The sequence below is a fragment of the Gekko japonicus genome, unplaced genomic scaffold, assembly GCF_001447785.1.
Source record: "Gekko japonicus isolate JY-2015 unplaced genomic scaffold, Gekko_japonicus_V1.1 scaffold3784, whole genome shotgun sequence".
NCBI lineage: Eukaryota > Metazoa > Chordata > Lepidosauria > Squamata > Gekkonidae > Gekko > Gekko japonicus.
The window spans coordinates 66,022-87,403 of NW_015171009.1; the positions used below are offsets into that span (position 1 = coordinate 66,022).

The 21,382-nt window shown below is 41.8% G+C and overlaps 1 protein-coding gene across 1 annotated transcript in view; it reads left to right on the forward strand.

Annotated features, from left to right (window-relative positions):
• The window catches only part of PRR5L (proline rich 5 like), a 78,117-nt gene that overhangs the window by 46,627 nt on the left and 10,108 nt on the right, over positions 1-21,382 (forward strand). Inside the window, exons 6-8 of the mRNA XM_015419020.1 lie at positions 7,598-7,689; positions 14,283-14,423; positions 16,038-16,164. Of these exons, the coding sequence (XP_015274506.1) occupies positions 7,598-7,689; positions 14,283-14,423; positions 16,038-16,164 (360 nt within the window). The remainder of the gene's footprint in view (positions 1-7,597; positions 7,690-14,282; positions 14,424-16,037; positions 16,165-21,382) is intronic.

Consider the following 21,382-nt stretch of genomic DNA (forward strand, 5'->3'; position numbering starts at 1 on the left):
CTTTGCAAAGTCTCCGCTTTAATATCTGCCATTTGCCCCAAGGCGTCACAAATTATCTGTATGAGATTCTCCCTTTTTTCCTCAGGGATCCCCTAGAATCTTAGGGCATTTGCAACTGTAATAGTTGTGACTCATCTGCTTAACGTTTCTTCTCCATTGCCTGCATTTGTTTTTGTAGCTTTTTGGCATTGGTATCAACTTCTTTAAGTTCCTGTTCAGTTTGAGCTACCTTTTTGACAGTCTCGTTAATTTGGGCTTGCTGTGTGTCTAGCTTTTGAAGCGTAGTGCTTCATTTAATATCCTTTGCAGGTCTGAGTTGTGTCCTGTCTGGGCACAACACTCGCTGGGCTAGCACTTCCAGCAGACTTAGCTTTCACTATCTTTTCTTTCTCCTCTTTCCTCATTGGAGGTGCCATTTTTGAGGAATTGTTTACTTTTCAACAAAAGTTATCACAGTCTCTAAAGTTCTTCAATGCACTTGGTAAGTTCTTAAAAGTCCTTTATTTCGGTCTTTTTCACTTCCCAAGCCCGCCCCTCTGCTTAAACAGTAAAGTTCACTTATGTTTGTCTTTTTGGGGTAGAGTCCCCTCCTCCCTTGCTTCCCGCGGGGCAGCTTTCGACTTTTTTCAATGTTCTCGCTTTAACTTAACTCACAGTTCAATGGCAACATGGTTTTCAGTTCCCTTTAAGTACCAAATCACTTGATCACCCGGCACTTGATCCGGTGTGCGCTTCTGGTTCCATCAGGAAACTCCATAGCAGGACTGTTGGGGCATGAATGGCCTCCTCCTCACCGGCAGGGTCGCCGGAGGGAAAGCCTTCTAGCACCCCATGGCTTGGAGTCCATCTCAAGGACTCTGTGGGGGATGCGGGCGATCGCACCCCCTCCTTGCCACGGGTTCTGGTGATCGTCTCCTGGAGGTCTGGGAGAAAGTGACCGCCATGGCGAACGGCAAAACCGGAAGTCCCCTGTGTCTAAGTTTGACCCTTGCCTATCATAACAGTGTCAAGCTGGCTTGGGTTGGTCAAGTGGTTCCAGGAGTTAATAAGCACCTTTCTGTGGGAGGGTGTAGTTCCAGAAGCTTCGAAAGAGGCAGTCATCATGAGACCCTTCTTGAAGAGGGTATTCATGGACCTGAATAACGTAAATAACTACTGCCTGGTGGCCAACATTCCATTATTGGGAAAAGTGCTTGAACAGGTGGTGGGAGCTTTAGGCAGTGCTGAAGGAGATGGATTTATCTGGAATCATTTCAATCTGGATTTAGGCTGGGGTTTGGGACAGAAGTGGCTTTGGACAGGAGGAGGGCATCCTTGTTGATTCTTGTGGACCTCTCAGTGACTTTTGATACCATAGACCATGGTATCCTTCTGGAGAGACTGTCTGGGTTGGGAGCAGAGGACACCATGCCTTGATGGTTCTGCTGTTACCTGGATGATGGCTTCCAGAGGTGGTGTTGGTAGACTGCTGCTCAGCCCTGTGGCCATTTATACTATGCAGTCGCACAGCGATTGATGTTGCCCCCCACTCTCTCTAATATCAATGTGAAAACCCTGGGAGAGGTTGTCAGGGGATTTGAAGTAATGTGCAGCTAACATGTGGGCAATATCAGCTCTGTTTCTTCTTAACAGTTGAGTCAAGTGGCTGTGTGGGAGTTATGACCAGGTGCCTGGAGAAAGGTTGAGGGTCAATAAACTGAAGTTTAACCCAGACAAGACTGAGGTGCTGTTGGTCAATGACAAAACTGCTCAAGGCTTGAGGAGTCAGCCTGTCCTGGAGAGTGTTGCACTCTCCCTGAAGCAGCAGAGCTTGGGAGTGCTGTTTGATCCTGGCCTACAAATGGAGACTCAGATCTTCTCCATGGCACGTAGTGCCTTTTTAAAGCTTCAGCTGATGCAAAAAGCCTGTTCTTTCATAGTGATTCATGCTCTAATTATATCTGTTAGATGACTGGTAATGCCCTCTGTGTGGGTCTGTCTTTATGAACAGTTTGGAAATTCCATTTGGTCCAGAATGTGGCAGCCAGGTACTTGTCAGGTGCTGTATCTAGGGATCATATCACCCCTGTGTGGAAAGATATTCATTGGCTGCCCATCTGTTTCTGGGTACCATTCATAATGCTGGTTCTTACGTATGAAGCCCTAAATAGCTTGGGGGTCAGGTACCTGAAGGGCTGCCTCCACACATATAGGCCTACCAGTTAACAGCCTTTTCTCAAACTCTGCTCTCTTGCAGAAGTGAGACAGGTGGTTACCAAAAACAATGCTCTTTCAGCAGAGGCATTTTGCTTTTGGAATGCCCTCCTCCTTGAGGTATTCCTGGTACCTAACTAACTTTCTTTTAGGTGCCAGACCAAAAATGTTTCTCTTTACCCAGGCTTTTAATGAAGAAATTCCATCTTTCTTAGTTGTTTTGTGGTCAACTCCTAGCCTGAAGACTGTTTTATCAGTATCATTTTAGATTGCTCTGTTTCTTTTATGTGCATTTGTGTCCTGGCTTGTTTTTACTTACTTACTGTATTGACTTGGCATGCTTTGTTGAATTTTTTATTTGGCATAATTTTTTTTTATTTACTTGTTTTTATTGTCTTGCCTACTTTTGATGTATTTTAGTTCACACTGTCTTGAGTGGGCCTGGACAGGTGGCATACAAATTTTTCAAGTAAATAAATGTGCAAGTCTCTCTGTACTCAGCTGCCTGACCAAAATAATTTCTACAAAAGTTTTCTTTTATGTATATACTCCTTTTCTTCTGCTTAAAGTAGCATTTGGTCATGTGCAGGCCTTTAAGAGAAGAAGCAATGCTCCTAACAAGTGGTTGCATTTCTATGGCGAAGCATGCCTTGTCTGTTAAAATGGCTGAACCCTGTGGACCAATTATGTAACACTTTCCTGTTGAGCTAGAAGGTCATCAAGAATCTTTAATAAATTTGCAGATTCAGTCTTCAGTGGTTTGAGGTTAGCACTTAATGGTAAAAATTTGGGAGGAAGCAGGAAACAACTCAAGTTGATGTGCTTGTTCATTGTGTTCTCAGGTTTGCTTCCTAAATTCAGAATTTGGTTGGGTACACAATTTGATACGCTGCAAGTCATAGCTTTTTGGTTATAGAGAAAAGTTTGGAAATGAATGATCCAAATCATATTTGGCTCTGTGCTCTGTTTTGTCTCATGCTTAATTTCCTATAGTCGGATCTCACTGGCTCCCGGTTCCTAAAAAGTGTGTGGTAAAAATGCAGCTCCATAGCTGTCTCTTGCAGCAGTACACTGTTTATCCTGTTATATATAGTTTAAATTAAAAGTGGATCCAACTCCTCTTAGTTAGTGATCACCAGATATACATCTTGTGATACAACAGCTGTAGGACATGACCAACTCCTTTTATTTCAGGCCTAGTCCTAGATTTAATGCATGTGAACTTAGATCTCAAAAGCGCAAGGTTCCTTCGAGGGTAAATGTCACAATCCAAGTGAAGACAATATGTCTGTGTTGAAAACTAATGGGACATACGTCACTAAGACTACAGTCCTAAGTGTACATTCCTGGAAGCTAGCCCCACTTCAATTTATGGGTTAGATCCTCAGTTGCTGTTTTGTTGACCCATCACAATGTTCATGGGTCCAAGGATTTTCTCCACTTTGGCTTCTAAACTTCAATATGGTTTTATTTATTTTGTGTGTGTCCACACAACCTCATCCTTTGATTGTTCGCTTTCCAGGCTTTCCCTGTACTTAGTACGGTTCAGAATTTGGTTAGGTACACAATTTGATATGCTGCAAGTCATAACTTTTTGGTTTTGGAAAAGTTTGGAAATGAATGATCAAAATCATATTTGGCTATGTGCTCTGTTTTGTCTCATGGCTTAATTTCCTATAGTTGGATCTCACTGGCTCCCGGTTCCTAAAAAGTGTGTGGTAAAAATGCAGCTCCATAGCTGTCTCTTGCAGCAGTACACTGTTTATCCTGTTATATATAGTTTAAATTAAAAGTGGATCCAACTCCTCTTAGTTAGTGATCACCAGATATACATCTTGTGATACAACAGCTGTAGGACATGACCAACTCCTTTTATTTCAGGCCTAGTCCTAGATTTAATGCATGTGAACTTAGATCTCAAAAGCGCAAGGTTCCTTCGAGGGTAAATGTCACAATCCAAGTGAAGACAATATGTCTGTGTTGAAAACTAATGGGACATACGTCACTAAGACTACAGTCCTAAGTGTACATTCCTGGAAGCTAGCCCCACTTCAATTTATGGGTTAGATCCTCAGTTGCTGTTTTGTTGACCCATCACAATGTTCATGGGTCCAAGGATTTTCTCCACTTTGGCTTCTAAACTTCAATATGGTTTTATTTATTTTGTGTGTGTCCACACAACCTCATCCTTTGATTGTTCGCTTTCCAGGCTTTCCCTGTACTTAGTACGTTCTTTCTTGAACCTGGTTTGGTATGGTTTTTCCCCAGAAAGAGTGCAGTCCCTGTGTATCAGCAGATCATCTGGACAGTAAGGTGTACATCTTAGAAAGTCCCAGTCACATAATTTCCACTTTCTTTCCATCAGCCTCTCACAGCTGCTGTTTCTCCTGTTGCACCACAAGACGCTTTTTGAGTTTTAAAAACTATTACTAATTGCTATAGCTCAGTAATGTTATACCAGGCCACTACTACAGTCTACTAGTTCCTCTGAATACCCAGCTTTCATTATTTTAAAGAAGTGGTTCTCTTAGCTCTTTTTGTTGTAGAGATTTAAGGGGAAAGGACCATCTCTGCAACAAAAAAGCCACTTTGATATTAATAGCCTAATCACCAATATTCCAGTCTGCAGTGACTATTTGAGTGCTGCAATGTAAATTGCAAGGTCCCTTTTGAGAAATGTGTCTGTGTTTCATCCACCAATTCTGTGGAATGGCCGCAAATGCATAATTTAAATAAAAAGTTAGATTCAAATCCAGTAGCACCTTATTGGTTTTCTGGGTATAAGCTTTTGAGAGTCAAAACTTCCTTTGTGCTACGGAATTAAAATCTAAGTGTTCTACTGCAGACCAACACTGCTACCCTCTGAAATTAAATAAAATGTTTCCCACCAGGCATTGCTCTTATATACCCCTGTGCCCTCTTAAAGAACTTCCAGCAGCTGGAAACTGGTAGTTCCTGATTGGAAATAAACGCTCAATTTGGCAGCTTTGTAGTGGCAAGTTTCTGAAGTATTCAAATTGATGCCAGTTTGTGGCTACTGACATTCTTTTGGTGGGGAAATGAATGATTCTTATGTTCCAGTTACAGCAAATATCCTGCAAATGTCCCTTTAGTTTTGCTTGTGCATGTGGATTGAAAAGTGTTTGCATAGCTTGTGACCGTAGGAGTTAAAGTTATGATCTCTCTGCTGAAGAGGAGAGGTACTTTGATGAATGTGCTGTGGCACTGTTGGCGTTTCTCATTCTGTGCAACAAACTGATTCCCTTCCCCCCCCAAAGTTATGCTGTTTTAGTGATAAATCTTGTAAACAGTATATTGCTGCAGAATGGGTCCCAAACATGTATCTCTAGTTCTGCTTTTTAAAAAGGTACTTGTTCTTGATTGATTGTGCCAGAATGTAGATGAAGATGGGCATTTGAATGGATGCCCAGCTGAAAGTAACGCAGCGTGGATAGGTAGCATAGTAAAATGGGCTCTGCAGGCTTCCTTAGTTTTAACCTGCATGAACAATGTTTCCAGATGGCCAAAGCTGCAAGGTACTGGGCCTCAATGAGGAATCTTTCATGCCCCAATTGCTGTTCCCACCACTATTGTAGGGATCAGTAGTCCCACCATGCCATCGCTTTAGGGCATTAAAAATAATTATTTGATTATTTTCCCCATCTTTCCCTGATCTTTCTCAAACCTGCTTCCTATGGTATTTCGAGAATGATAGCAGCAAATTTGCGGTGTTACCAATGTGGCTGAATCTCACCGACATTGGCACCATTTTCTCTGCCCCATTCTCCTTCAGTAACCCTCCTACCCCACCACCACAGGAGAATTTATCCTCTGGAAATTCAGAATATTTGTGTCCATCCTTCTGCTCAGGGATGGAGTCTGGGATTGTGTTGCCCTCCAGGGTTTCCCTTTTCCTGGTGGTATCTTCAAAGAGCCTGAGGGGGGTTAACATAAGAACTTGAGAATCCATGTTGGATCAGGCCAGTGGCCCTTCCAGTCCAGCACTCTTTGTCACACAGTGGCCAAAACCCAGGTGCCATCAGGAGATCTACCAATGGGGCCAGAATTCCAGAAGGCCTCCCACTGTTGCCTCCCAAGCACCAAGAATACAGAGCATCACTGCCCCAGACATAGTGATCCATCTATACCTTGTGGCTAATAGCCACTGGTGGACCTCTGCTCCATATGTTTATCCAATCCCCTCTTGAAGCTGTCTATGCTTGTAGCTTCCACCACTTCTTGTGGCAATGAATTCCATGTGTTAATTCCTCCTTAGGTGAGGAAGTACTTCCTTTTATCTGTTCTAAGCCTACTGCTCAAGAGCCTCAGAGAGCTGATGGCCTGACTCACTGGCTGGTAAAGAAGGGTGAGGCGCCTGGGCGGACCATTAGGGAATAGCCCACCCAGGTGCCTCACTGTGCCAGCCAGCGAGTCAGGCTGTTGGCTCTCTAAGGCTCTTGGAGAGCTGATGGCTGGTCTCTCTGGCTGGTGAAGACTGAGGTGGGTGGGGGGGGGGAGGAAAGCTTGTGCTGTGGTGGGGCTCCACCATAATCATGGGGGGCCTCAGCTCCTAAAGCCCCACCTCTGGCTATGGCCCTGGGTGGGTGGCAGCCCAGGAGAGGGCCTGCTCAGTCATGGCACCGACATTCTGGAACTTTCGCCCTGGGGAGACTCGTCTGTCCGCTTCTGTTGCCATTTTCGCCAGTGTCTGAAGACTTTTTATTTTGTTTGACATTTCCTCAGTGCTCAATGTTTTAATTGCTGTTTTTATATGTGTTTTATCTCCAGTTTTAATTATTTTTGTTGTTGGTTGAAATGGTTTTCCAGAGATGGTTTCATTATGCATGTGTTTTGTTAGCTGCCTTGATGGCTTTTATGAGGGCAGAAAGGTGAGATATAAATTTTGTAAGATAATAAATAAAATAATAATGATATCTCAGTTGCTGATTTAAGAAAAAAAGCAACAACCCACATCCCATGGAGCCATGTGGAGAATGGCCACCATGAGGAACTGCTGTAGGGAAAAAACTGGGAACCTGCCATGTGGAAATCTTGTTGCCACTCCGCTCTATCAGTAGTCTCAGCAGCAACAGGGAAACCACACAATCCCATCTCTGTGTGGGAAAGTACCACTTAAGCCTGTTGTTGGTTCTCTCTTAAATTACTTAGATTGTGCATAACTGTTTCGTACAGAAATGGACAAATTTTGTACATTGTTCTAAGAAGAAAAGTGCTATTTAATAATTTAGTTTGGTTGCTCTCCTTTAAAGGAAAATAAGACTAGTTATATGAATTGCTTAGTAGATAATAGCTAAATAATGTGAGATCCCTATGTAATTTAACAGTGTAATTTAACAATTGTAATTTAAAGCCTCTAAAAGTCTCCATTTTCCGCATATTTTAGGAGAGAAACGAATCCATGTATTAGCTGATATATGGGATCACTTCTTCACAGAGACTCTTCCCACACTCCAGGCTATATTTTATCCTGTTCAGGTAAGTCTAGTTAAATATAAACTAATTGGGGAAGAAAGCTGTTGAGTTGCCCAGTTAAATTAAAAGAGAGAAAGAGAATTCAACTTTAAATCACAGATGTTTTCTGAAACTTTTTTCTCTAGCAAATTGTGGTAGAGCAGACTGTAGGCCCCCATATCCTAATCAGATAAGAATACTTTAAAGCTATATTAGAATTCCCATCTGTGTTTATTCCTATTTTATTTACAAAATTTGCATTCCCACCTTTCTGCCCTCACAAGGGCCACCAGGCAGCCAACAATTTAAAACATAAATGATAAAATCACATATGTTGTCGAAGGCTTTCATGGCCGGAGTTCATTAGTTGTTGATTTTCTGGGCTATATGGCCGTGGTCTTGGTACTACAGTGCCAAGACCATGGCCATACCGCCTGAAAAATCTACAACTTATAAAACCATTAAAATCAACCCCAACCAAACACACATCATTAAAACAATTAAAAATTGACTTCAAATAGGTACAAGACATAAAAACAGCAATTAGAATATTGGTTAGGAAGGATGTAGGGTTTCACTTAAAATAAGATCTTCTGGTCAGAGGAGTGAAGAAAGAGGAGGAAATGGCTACAGATCTGCACCACCACAATGCTATGCAGCTAGCATTTTGACACTAGATCTATATTATATACGGCATTAAATTTCTAGGTGAGAACAGATTTGAAAAAAATATGAACGCTGCTATAAGGACATACAAGCATATGCTGATTTATATCTCATTGAAACTGGTTGCTAAAACATGCACAGTAATAGTACATGCTGTTACGGAAAAGAAGAGGCAGAGTTTTAAAACTTCTTGGTCAGATGTCTGTACTTGTTAATAAAATGGATTTCCCCTAGGAAGATGTTTGTACTGTACAAAGGTCAGAATACAGAATTCCTTTCTAGGCGAACACCTCTGTAATTTGTACATTTTCCATGCCTCGTTTTCTTCCTCTATAATATTTGTTGTGCCCTACTCTAACTACTTTCTGTAAATGTGTAAAATAAATACTCTGCAAAGGGTAACATTTTGCAAGGGAAATAAAGTTATGCCAAATAAGGGAGGGATTGTCCCCAACGCTGGCTCTGCTTTGTGAATGATAGTTTCCAGGGAACCAGAGGTGCTAACACTGGACCGTTAATGACTCAGGCTGTGCATCAGAGTGGTGTATTTGCAGCAGTTAAATTTCTATATTTCTGATTTCAAGACTCTATTCTTCAGAAGCAAAGGGATAGGCAAACTGTTAGTTGTCTTCAGTAAAGAGACAACAATCCTGCATATTTTTGTTGCTAGGGCTAATGTTTCTTATTACTGGATTCTCCTTATTACTGGATTACTGTATCCAATGGAGAAATTGTGCCACTACTGTGGTGCAACTCCAGAGAGGGAGTTTAAAGTTTAAACCCCCTCTGTGCTCAGCTGACTGGCGGGGGAAGAGAGGGGATGCATATTTAAACCCTTGTGGGGTTTAAATTTTTATTTGAAATTAAGCCCCCCTGGAACCAGCAGCCCCCCTGAACCCTGGAGCCCCCCAGAATAAAAAAAAATCCTGACTATGGGTCTGGTGGCCATTGCAAAAGAACTGTATTCTTATCTCAGGACTATGGCAGAGAACTTCTAAGACTGTTTTTTTGTTGATGATTTTAAAAAATCACTTGGTCATTGTTGAGCATGATGTGATGGTTAGATTGTTCAACTAGAACAGGGGTGGCCAAACTTGCTCAGTGTAAGAGCCACGTAGAATAAATGTCAGATGCTTGAGAGACGCAAAACATGAACCAATATTACACACACGTTTTTATTTTAAAATATGCAAATGTGCCTTTTATTAACATTAAATGAGACCGCCAAAAATAAAAACAAAAGGGGTAAAAGCCAATATTGATAATGATACTTATTTGTCCAATGTTGTTTATTTGTTTGCTAATGATATTTATTTGTCTAAGAGAGAGAGAAAAAGAGAGAGGTGGAAAGAAAGAATGAAAGAGGTGGAAAGAGAGGGGAGGGGTTGGGGTTGGAGGAGCCTGTGAATCTGTGGCAAGAAGTTATAGCTGTACAGAAAAAGGATGCCTCCCCTTCGCTTCCCCAGCTGCCCTGCCGGGAGCTGCCGGGAGCCACAGTTTGGCCACCCCTGAACTAGAATCTGGGAGACCCAGGTTCAAATCCCTGCTGTGCCTGTGGAAGCTTGCTGGGTGACCTGGAGCCAGTCACACACTCTCAACCTAAATTACCTCAAGGGCTTGTTGTGATGACAAAATGGAGAAGGGGAGAACTAGGTAAGTTGCTTTGGTTCCCCACTGGGGAGAAGGGCACAGTACAAATGAGTTAAATAAGTTGCTCTAGGATTCATTGTGCTAGGCTATGGAAGACCTAAAGGATAATATTTTGTCCCCTACCCCAAGGCTGAGAAACCTAAACAAGAAACAACATCTTTGAACAGAAATTGCCTACAGAATGAAATTCTTAAGGAAGTTACCTGTTTCCTCACTTGTTTTGTTTCTCCTCTTGGCTACTTCAGACCGATGGTTTGACTCTTTTCTTTCTAGTTCCAAATGCCAATAGATCAGCTTTACTGTTTCTTTTCTCCTGTGTTCTTTTTTCACATTAGTATGTTCCAAATGGGGCTATAAGAATGGAAATGCACACTTGTGTCTAGCTACAGTATACTAACCTGCTGGTGTATGGTTTTTTTTTTCTTTTGCTTTTCTCTTCCTTTGCCTCATTCTTCTATCTCCTCTCTCTATTTGCTGCAGATGCTAGAAGGTATGTGTGGGAATGCAGGAAGACAAAACCATTATAGTAAACTTTAAATCTTTCACATACCCACCAAAGTTTGTACTTTATATGGAAGTGTTCTGTCTCTCTTGCTGTTATTATTTTAGTGGTATGTACCGCCATACAATTGGTTTGATATAGTCCCTTTGCTCAGCTAAGGGTGGAAGCTCTTCCTTTGGTAGAAAGTTCACTGTGCTGGAGAAAGGCTCCATCCTTAGCTGAGCAGAATGGTAAGATTGAACCCAGTGTGTTTAGGGTTGGACTGCACATCTGGCAACAGTTTCATTGCCCCATGTAGACGTTTTGGATTGTGGGTTCCCAGGTAGTGGAACCTGTGTGGTTTTGGAGAGTGTGAGGGTGATAGGCTACTGAAAATGGATGGTGCTGGGGATAGAGCAAAGATGAGGAGTTTCCCTTTCTAGTCGGGCTGGAGCCAGCATGTAGGCCTAAACAACAGAATTCTATTGAGAGGACTACTAAGTCAAAACATTTGGAAATTACAAAGGCAAGTAAGGAATGCGTGGATCAGGTGATGTGTTTCTGGAATGCAAGTAATTGTTTTGGGAGTAATGAGTGCACAGACAAAATTCTGTACCAATGGCAGCTGCTTAAACAGTGAAAGTGAAGTATGACTGCTTATTAAGCAGGTAGCTTCTTTGTTGATTAGCTTAATTTACTGCTGTGGGAACCAGTGGCCATAGCCACATGTCAGAGGTGCTTTATTTTAAACAAGGAGACTGCAGCAATAAGGGAGAAGGTACATGTATTTTTAGCCAGTTTAGTGTAGTGGTTAAGGGCGTGGACTCTAATCTGGGAGAACCGGGTTTGATTCCCCACTCCTCCACTTGCACCTGGCTGGATGACCTTGGGCAAGCCGTAGTTCTGATAAGAGCTGTTCTTGAAAAAAGAGCAGTTTCTGTCAAGATCTCTCTCAGCCCCGCCTATCTCACAGGGTGTCTGTTGTGGGGAGGGGAAGGAGTTTGTAAGCCGCTCTGAGACTCCTCTGGGTAGTGAAGGGCAGGGTATAAATCCAATCACCACTTCTTCTTCAGAAAGGTTCACTGTGCATTCAGCACCAGGTGATCATGGTATTCTTCTGGTGTTGCTGTTGAAATGCCAGACATGTATGCCAACAAGATCAAAAGCAAATACTGGCTCATTTCCTGATCTTGCCTGTCTACCGTGCAACAATAGCAATTTTTTTGCCTGTTTTATTTTTCAAAGTGTTGCATGCATATTTCTTCATTTTATCTGTTCTTTCATCTCCTTAATTTTTTAAACCCAAACTTTTATAAAAGAAAGTGCAGAACTGCTCTGATGGGGAGGAGGTGCCCTCCCTACAGACATCACAAGTGCCAGCCAGTTAATACTTGCAGCCTGGCCGTATGGTACAATACATGTTACACCCATCTTTTCTTTAAGCATATGCTGTGCTTGAGCTGTGGGAATTTTTTGGTCAGTGATGCCATGCTCATTACTCCCACTTCTTTATATATAAAGAACCCTGGTGGAAATGTTTGCAGGTGTTTCCTTCATTGAAGTTAACTGCTATTTTAAATATGTCCCAAGTTTGGAATAGAAGAGATGTGTGTGTGTGTATGTGTATACATACACACACCCCACTAATTTGTGTAATGCTTTGGGTTTCCCCCACAAATAGAGGAAATGTTGAGTGGTTAGAGGGTAGACCTAGGACAGACATCTTTATACACCACTTAGTTTCAGGATTGTATTCCTCCTTGCCTACACTGCTCTGCAAGCAAGACACTGATGATAGGCTCAACATAGACATTTACATTTGATCCTATGTGTATATTCTTTTGTGTTGCAAAGATAAATGGAAATTATACACTAACACCTCAGTCATAAACTCAGTCTGTGTAGTAAATCGTATTAATTTCAAGAGATTTCTTGCTTTACAAATCATTCAGGATAAAGTTTTAATTTCCGTAAAACTGTGCGGCCAGTCAACATAAAACTTGTCATGAGATTATGATATTTACATAATCTTGAAAAGGAAATTAGTCTTCAATTTAGATTTGGGAAATTGATTTATTCCCACAAAATTCATTTCAAGCTCAGTGTCATGAAAACTGGGAAGTATAATTGTAGAAGCAAGACTTTGATCATTTCTTTGTGACAACAAAGGTTATTTTGGATTAGATATTGTTACGCTTTATAAAGTGTAACCCGCAAGTCCAGAAAGCCGACAGCAAGCACAGCTGTGCAGTTTTATTGTGATTAGCCAGGTAAAAATGGATCTAGAAGTCTCATTGGGAAAATGTTGGCTGTGTATTAAACTTACTTACTTCTTGATTACTGTTTTCACAACCAGTCATAAACAGCAAACCCCCTCACCCCACAAAAAGAGAGCCCTAAGAATTACTACAAAAGTTATCATGCAGTTTAACAAATAACAACAGCTGCCAGAAGAAGCTAGATGTTTTAAGGAACTAAACATTACAAGGGACAAGTTGGACTCTTAACTCCAGGTTTTCCTTGTAACTCAAATCCTTACTCTTTCTGCCATGTACTAGTATTTCCCTAAGTGGTTTTATGTTGCTGTTCTTCAGTCATACTCTAAAAATGGAAGTAAAGAATGGCTTGTGGGAAATAAAGATATTCTCAAACAAGACTTGATGATGTGAGAAGAGTCACGCCCACCTGTGATCCCCCCCTCTCACATGCAATCATCCACAGCAAGTGATTCAGCAATACGGGATTGGGGCTATATGCTTGCCAAATAGTGAGCTCTCTTCTGAGTGAAGCCTGTGCTCTAGTTTCCATTGTGTGAAAGTATCCATTTTGCCAGATAAAGTAACCAAGCTGTATCAAACAAAGCTAAGGTCCAGATCCATCTTCCACCACCTTCTGTTTTTGTCCTGATTTCCTTTCTGTCCATTAAAAACACCCTTTGATGGTTAAAGAGGTCAAAACATTTTGCCACAGCAGGCTATACTTCAGAACCCTTGGCTTTAGCTCTTATTTGCATTTTGATGAAGCTGTTAATTGCAGCATTAACCCCATTATGAATTGATGATTAACAAACACTTATTCCCTCCAGTTAGAGATTTGCTTCGCTGCTTATGGTATGGTTAGTTTTATGATTATTCCCATGGAGAATATAGGGCACAGTTTAACTTGGTTGTGAAATAAGGAGGTTAAAAAAAAGTATTGGGAGGAGAGTTAGAGGAAAATTTGGGCTTCTTAATCTTGGCACAAGCTGGCGTAATGCAATAGTACATAACTCTGCATAGTTACCCATAAAATTGGGTAATCAGATACTGGATCTCTTTCAACAATGGGTAAATGTGCTAAAACATTGTATGTTTTATGTTATAATAGTCTAAAAATTGAACAAAAGTGGGCAGAATGCTAAAGAAATATTACGACTTTCCCTTACTGAGTTTTGATGAAGTTCAGAGTCTTATGTGAGCCTTGTAGGTATCATTGCCAGTTTCCAATGCAAAGGTTGCCTGCCTCTCTAGGTATTCCTTCCTCCTATCCTGCATTCCTACTGAGTTGCTATAAATATCTTTCCACTCACATACTTTTAGCCAGGTTTATGATTCCTCAAGAGGGTCAGGTCAGACAGCTGCAATTTCTTTTTTAATTTGTAACCAGTAATCTGCTTTATGCTGCCTCCTATTCCATGTGCCCATTTGCTCTTCTACAATATCATGCATTAACTCGTGATGTTATTTTATAGCTGTCCCACAAGATTTGGCAGTTTCTAAATACAGTTGAGTATTTCTCAGTGCCGATGCATGCTCTTTTTCACACTGTCTTGTATGTCTAGGGTCAAGAATTAACTATTCGCCAAATTGCTCTGCTTGGCTTCAGAGACTTAATTTTGTTAAGAGTGAAGCTGGATGAGATTCTTCCTCTGGTTCAAACCAAGGTCCCTCCTTCCATTGTCCAGATGCTACTGATCTTACAGGTGGGAAGTTACCTATTTCCTCCTCTTGTACTTCGGTTGTTTAGGTGCTCAGTGAATGGATGGGAAGACCTAGAGGTGTGTATGTATACTTAAGGAAGCAAAAGGACTCATGCAAACCAGAAAGGTGCATCCTTAAATTTACAAGACTTCCTTGCCTCCTGGGATGAAATTCCAGCTCTGATAACTTTTTATGAATCTGAAATGAGCTTTGCCACACAAAAATTATTCATTAGTCTTTACACTACCATAGGTTTCCTGTATATGTATTCATGTGCGTACGCCCCATCTTACTATCTGAGGGTAGGTATGGTTGAATATGCTTCTTGTTCCTACTTGGTAGATGCTTTTTTCTACTGTCTCTTCAGTTTCCTGCTCTTAAGGCTTACAACCTCCAGACCCCTAGTCGGGCACAGAGCCATGTGTTACCCAATACAGTGGCAGCGGCTGGAAAGGGGTTTGTTTTCCATCTTACTTCATGTACCTTGGACTGTCCTTTTTAAAAGGTCTGAGTTGCCTTGGGCACAGTTGTCATAGGGAGCCCCTTTCACCCTTAGTGATATAAACCCATCACATGCATCTCCAAGGGAGTTCCATGAAGTTCCAGTTTCACATCTGGTTCAGTTCTGCTGGCTGCTTTGTGTGGAACACTTTGTCTAGGACAGTCCCTCGTAGACTGATAGCTTAGTAAAGGCTTTATGTTTTGAGTTTTTCATTTAAGACTTGGGTAATTCTGGCTGTCTTGCTTCTCTTCTGCGACGACATGGTGCTGTGGTAGGGTGGTTCTGATTACAGTGACTGATGTAGTTGTTCACTGATGTGGGGTTTATGTAATGATTGTAATATGTTTGTTTTGTTGTAAGCTGCTTAAAGTAATCCTATATAAACAGTGGAACTAAACAAATTACACTTTGGTGGTAATTCGTTCACTCCTCATATAGGATAGTAAGTGAGTGGAACAGCTTACTTGTAACTGGCACAACAGTAAGGGTCTTCTTCAACCCTGTAAAGGATACATAGGGTCTTTTTAAATCCCTGTAACTCCCAATAATACAGCATTGTACATATTCCAAATGCTCAGTCAAATTTGGCAGGTTACTAAACATTAAATTTATCATTTTGTCCTTGAGCACCGGTGTTGTATGGTGGTTAGACTAGAATCTGGATGACCCGCATTCAAATCCCCACTCTGTCGTGGAAACTCACTGGCTGGCCTTGGGCCAGTCACTCTATTTCAGCAGTTTCATGTGAGGATAAAACAGAGGAAAGGAAAATTATGTTCTAAGCTGCTTTGGGTCCCCATTGGGGAGAAAAGTGAGATATAAATACCTAAATTATATAAAAGTCCTAAAACTCTTTCTTTTAAAAAGTTGAATAATTCTTCTGAAACTAGTTTCAGGAAGGTAGCCATGTTGTTCTGCTGTAGAAGAGCTAGATTTGAATCCAGCAGCCCCTGGATTTTGGTGTATAAACCTTTGAGTGCTGAAGCTCCCTTTGTAAAAAATGTTGGTCTCTCAGGTGCTACTAGACTTGAATCTAGCTCTTCAGAAACTAGTGATGTAACAAATGTATATGTTATGTACATGTGATGTGTGTGTTTTGGTGTTTTTGTTTCAGGGAGTCCATGAGCCCACAGGTCCCAGTAAGGCCTTCATGCAGTTGGAGGAGCTTGTTAAGCAGGTGGTCTCCCCATACCTTGGTCTCTGTGAAGAACATTGCTTTCCTGGCAGCACCTGTGCCCTGGGTAAGATGCACCATGCTGAAGGATGGCATTCATCCTGTCACCCAAGCCCCTCTTCTAATCAGTGTATTTGGGAAAGGTGTCCCACCTGAATAATGGGAATAGGCCTGGAAGTTGAGAGTAGTTGTTTGTTTTGGAGTGTGAAAAGGTATCAGTGTGCATGTTTATCCCAGCACTATCTCTGATAAACAGTTTATTCAAGGTTTGTATTGTTAGAAAACCTGTTTGACCAGAGGCAGCCCAGCAGGATAAAAGACACGTACGTGTTCTACCACCCAGTGACACCTCATTTCTTGTATTATAGTTTGTCTGCAGTCAGGAAAAGTGATCAATATATAGCTTTGTGCAAAAGAGAGGCTGGAAAGCAAAGCTTAAAGTGTCCCTGAACAGTTCAATCAGTTCAATCTCAAACATAATTTGTGTGTATGGAAATAACTGTGGTTTCTTTTTTTCAAGTTTTATTGATTGGTAATGAGATGTTCACTGTTTGCAAGCTGTTTTGTTGGCAGTTGGTCAAAATCTGATTTAAAAACATACTTCCAGTATTTATTTTTAACATCTAAACTGCTTATGTAGTTTGCCTTCGTTCAATGTGTGAGCAAGAACATCCTGCCCAAAGTCCACATTTTTTACTGTTTCTGGATTGCCCCTTGTTTCAGCTCCTTCATCAGACCCCCCCCCCAGCAGATCACTGAATAAGCTTGTGATGACTTTGATGCGGTGTCACCTGATACTGCCACCACTCTGGTTTTAGGTTCCCTTGAGAAGGACTAGAGTACCCTCCCAAGACTTTCAGACCTCCCTTATTTGGCGGAATAATAGGTGTGAGGACCAGGCAGAGTAAACAACAAATAAAAGGTTTATTTTTACAGGAGGTCAGTCAAATATAGGAAACAACAAGGTGCAAGAACAATAGCAATAAGTGGGTGAAGAGAAAAGAAACCAAATGCCCTAATGTGTCTGAACTTACTGTCCTCAGCTCACTGTCTCAAGTGGGCCTCAGTCTGCTCACCCACCCTCTCAGGATAAGGCCTTCCTTTTGGCTCTGCTCCCTTGGAAGAAAATAACAGCTCTTTTATTATAAGTCCCCTTTCTCTGTAATTGCCTAAAATTGGTGCCAAAACCTCTCAGGGACTTCTGGGAGTTGTAGGCCTGACCTCCTCGAACTGTTAGTCAGCCTTCCTGGGCCTGCTAGGCCTTTACTTGCACAGCCCAGATCATGACAAAGCTGATAGTTGGTTTGCAGTGGTTGTTTAAGTCACCACTGCTGAGGACCTGCCACTTTCATGCTGTGTTGTGGGCAAGGAAGTGTCAGTAAGGAATACATCAGATGAACTGCTAGATTTGAGTCCAGAAGCACCTTAGATACTCTGAAAATCTAGCTGTTCTACTGCAGACCAATACAGCTACCCTCTGAAACTGTAACCCAGTACCATCTACTCTGCTTAGTAACAGTTCTCCAAGGTCACTGGGAGAGGTCTTTTCTAGGCCGGCTGTTTAACTGGAAGTGTTTTGATCTGAGAACTTCTGTATACAAAGAATGTGTGTTTTCACAGAACTGTGATACCCAAACCTTTGGCCATGTAACTGCTTTAGATCCAGTGCTCCTGTGAAAGCACCTGTGCAGTTCAGTAGATAAGACTTCGTGCCTTTAGTACATCATCCTAAGCAGCTCTCTCTTTTTTTTTCCTGGCCACCATCTTGTCTTCTTGCCTCCCTCTTAGGCCTCTTTTTTTAAAATGATAGGTAAAGGTAAAGGTTCCCTTGCTCGAAAGCCAGTCGAATCCGACTCTAGGGTTGCGGTGCTCATCTCCGTTTCAAAGCCGAAGAGCCAGCAGTGTCCGAAGACGTTTCCGTGGTCATGTGGCCGGCATGACTAAAATGATACCGGTAGCTTATAAGAAATGCACCAGTGCCACTTTAGATAGAACCCATCTTGAGCTAGCAGCTGTGCCTATAAAGTGAGAATGCCAGGAGTCCATAGCTTAGGTGTATACCATTTCTGTGTTGATGCTGCAAGAGCCATCAGATCTAAATGTGATGTGTATGTGTGTAACCCACATGGGTAAGCTACTTTTGCACACCAGGTGTCCTTTTGAAGTCGAGCCCATGCTGTGGCAAAGAGGGGAAAGGCACGCATGCCATGTCCTTTTCAGGTATGCAGATACTCTGCTGTCTTTGTGGAAGGAGAATGCAAATCAGTTGGGAAAGAGAATGACAAGTATTATAGATACCGTCTTGCATATTTCACATGTTTAAGTTGTCAGTTCAGAATGCCTGGATTACTATGATGTGGTTTGCATGGGTAGAATGGGCATGGTCCTATAGTGATTGCAGTTTGTCGAAATTAGGGACTTTCTTTTCCCATGCTAGCTGCGTTCCCCCTCTTGAGGTACCTTTTCTTCTACTTGTGGCATGTTTCTAAATCTGTTGTGCTGGACACTTCTGTCTAGATGAAGCCACACCACTGCTTGCATGGTTTGTATTGCTGCAGGATTACAAGGCCCATTCCGACCTGCCCTGCTCAAGAGAACAGCAAAGCATCGTCAGGCGACAGGTCGCTCTGTATGACCATCTGACTAGCTTCCTTTAGGAGGCACCTGAACTCCTGGAATGGCTGCCATCTTTAGATCTGATTAGAATTTTATTATTGTTGTGTTCATGGATTGTGTTGCTTTAAAATGTTTTTAATTATTCTGTGTATCGAATTAATATGTTGTGACCTGCCCTGAGCCTGCTTGTGGGGGAGGATGGGATATAAATCAAATAAATAAATAAATAAAATGAATAGTCCTCTGACCATATTTACTTGGAATCAAGTTGTACCGAATTCACAAGAAACTTTCTTCTAAGTAAAGGTGCTTACAGCTGCAGTCTTTGATTCATTTGCTACCTTTGCTTTTGCCTTAAGAAATGTTTGCTGGGAGCTACAAAGAAGTCTCCCCTTCATTTCCTGCATCTTCCAGAATGTCACCTCCTGGGCCTTCTGTTTTCTGCCTAATTTCTAAAAAAGCAGAATGGTACTAGACACTAACTTGTCAATACATACCTCAGAACAATTAGGTGTACTTTTCACAGAAGAAACATAATCACTAGCTTGTTGTTCAGCTAGCTTGTTGTGGCACAGCTTGTTGTTCAGAGTCAATAAACTCATGCCCCTTACCCCACAGAAGGAAAATGATACAGAGAGCACAGGGATTTGCACGATGCTAAAATGGTTTGTTTGTAATATAGCCATGTGATTCTTGTGAAACTTTCCAGCTATCTTTGTGTCTGCCAATAAAACAAGCATTGGTGTCATAAAGCACAGTTTTATGTACTCTATGGCCTTGAAAGGGTTTGTTTGTTCAAAATAATCACATTGGGCTTCCATGCAGAAGTCGTATGTACCTCCCAGTGCCAAGTGTATAGGTGTGCATGCAAAGTGGCTGTTCCAGATGGAATTCTTAGTGGGACCATGGTATGAAACTGCATTTTAATAGCTTGGCCTCACTAACTATGAGATTGGATATGGCCTGAAAGAACCTGTTTGGAAATGTCTGTGCGTGTTGAGGGGCCGGCTTGCATACACAAGTCCAATAGACTAAATGACGGTGCAAATCAATCCTAAATGCCTGCTGTCCTCGTGTAGTCTCTTAGTCACAAGAACACTCTGTCCAAGTGGATTGGGACATGGAAGAATTCTATCATTTCTTTCATTTGTAAGCCATTCTTCCAAGCTTGTCCCTCCACTTATCATAAAGCTTTATTTGGACAACTAAATGTTTAGACTCCTGAGAGTATTTAAAAATGTTTTTTTAATTCATGCAGTGATGGTGAAAAATCTGATTGCTGCATAGGAAACACCAGAAAATAAATATTGTCAAAGTTGAGATTGTTGCTCCTTTGGAGGTGCCTTGGCAGGTAGCCATAGATGCATCATCTTTGCTCAGGCTTACTAATAAGCATGTAATTCCTGTGCTTCCTAGTGCACTTGGATGCTATGGAGCATGTACACAGCTCTGACTTTGTATATTCTTCTTGGACTTTGTATATCCTTCTGGCCTCTTGTATATGTTCACCATTATGGGAGGATTTCATGTGTGCTTCAAGAACATAGTCAAGGGGTTAAATGAGCCAATAAGACTAGTTTGCTCAACTGGGCCAGAGTGGTTCCCCACTTTGGAATTAAAATGTAAGCAAAGAAGATGAGACATGTTGAGGACAGGCTGTTGCTGTGTTACAGAATGAAAAGGGGCTTTGAATCATAAATAACACTATATAGCTGCCTTACATTGAGTCAGACCATTGGTCTGTGTAGCTCAATATTATCTACTCTGATTGGCAGCAGGTCTTCAGTGTCCCAGACAGAGGTCTTTCGCATCACCTACCACCTGCTCCTTTTAACTGGAGTCTTTGGGGATTGAACTGAGGACTTCCTGTGTGCAAAGCAGGTGCTCTACCATTGAACCACACCTGCTCCCCCAAGGCCTTATACATCATGACAGTTTGGAATTTCTCATCCTTGCAGTTTCAACATAAAAATCCCTGCTTCGGTTTTGCATTTCCCTTGTGTGGATCAAGCCTGTGACTGATTATTTTTTGCTTCACTTTGTCTCATCCTTCCACATTTTTTCCCCAGAGAACGTATGCAGTTCTCTTTGTGATTAATAAATCATATTTGTACGCTATGCATATCAGTTGCATACAAAAACTGTACTGCATGCATGGTCAGTGCAAAGAAATCCACAAAACCAAGACTGAACAATGGCAAAGAGAAATGAGTGATGAAAAGATAAGCAAATAGAAAAAGAAACAAAATGGCAACTATGTGGCCATCCCAAATGCTGAGTAAAAATGATAAAATGGACCTATTACTTCAGAATTGTTTTGTTTGCATATTGTTTCATGACCAAAGGCACCTGGTTAACAGGTCCACTTGCTGAAATGGACTGTAGGAATTCCCCCATGTTCCTAGTCAGCTGCTATGAGATACGTGTGTGCTACTGCTCTGCATCTCTCACAGCATATTCCTGGTGGTGGTGGTGGTGGAGGAAATTGCCATCAAATTGCAGCCAACGTATGGCGACCCTTTTAGGGTGTTCAAGGCGAGAGACGTTTGGAGGTGGTGTGTCATTGCCTGCCTCAGCATAGCACCCCTGGGCTTCCTTGGTGGTCTCCCATCCAAATGCTGACTAGGGCCAACCCTGCTTAGCTTCTGAGATCTGATGAGATGGGGCTA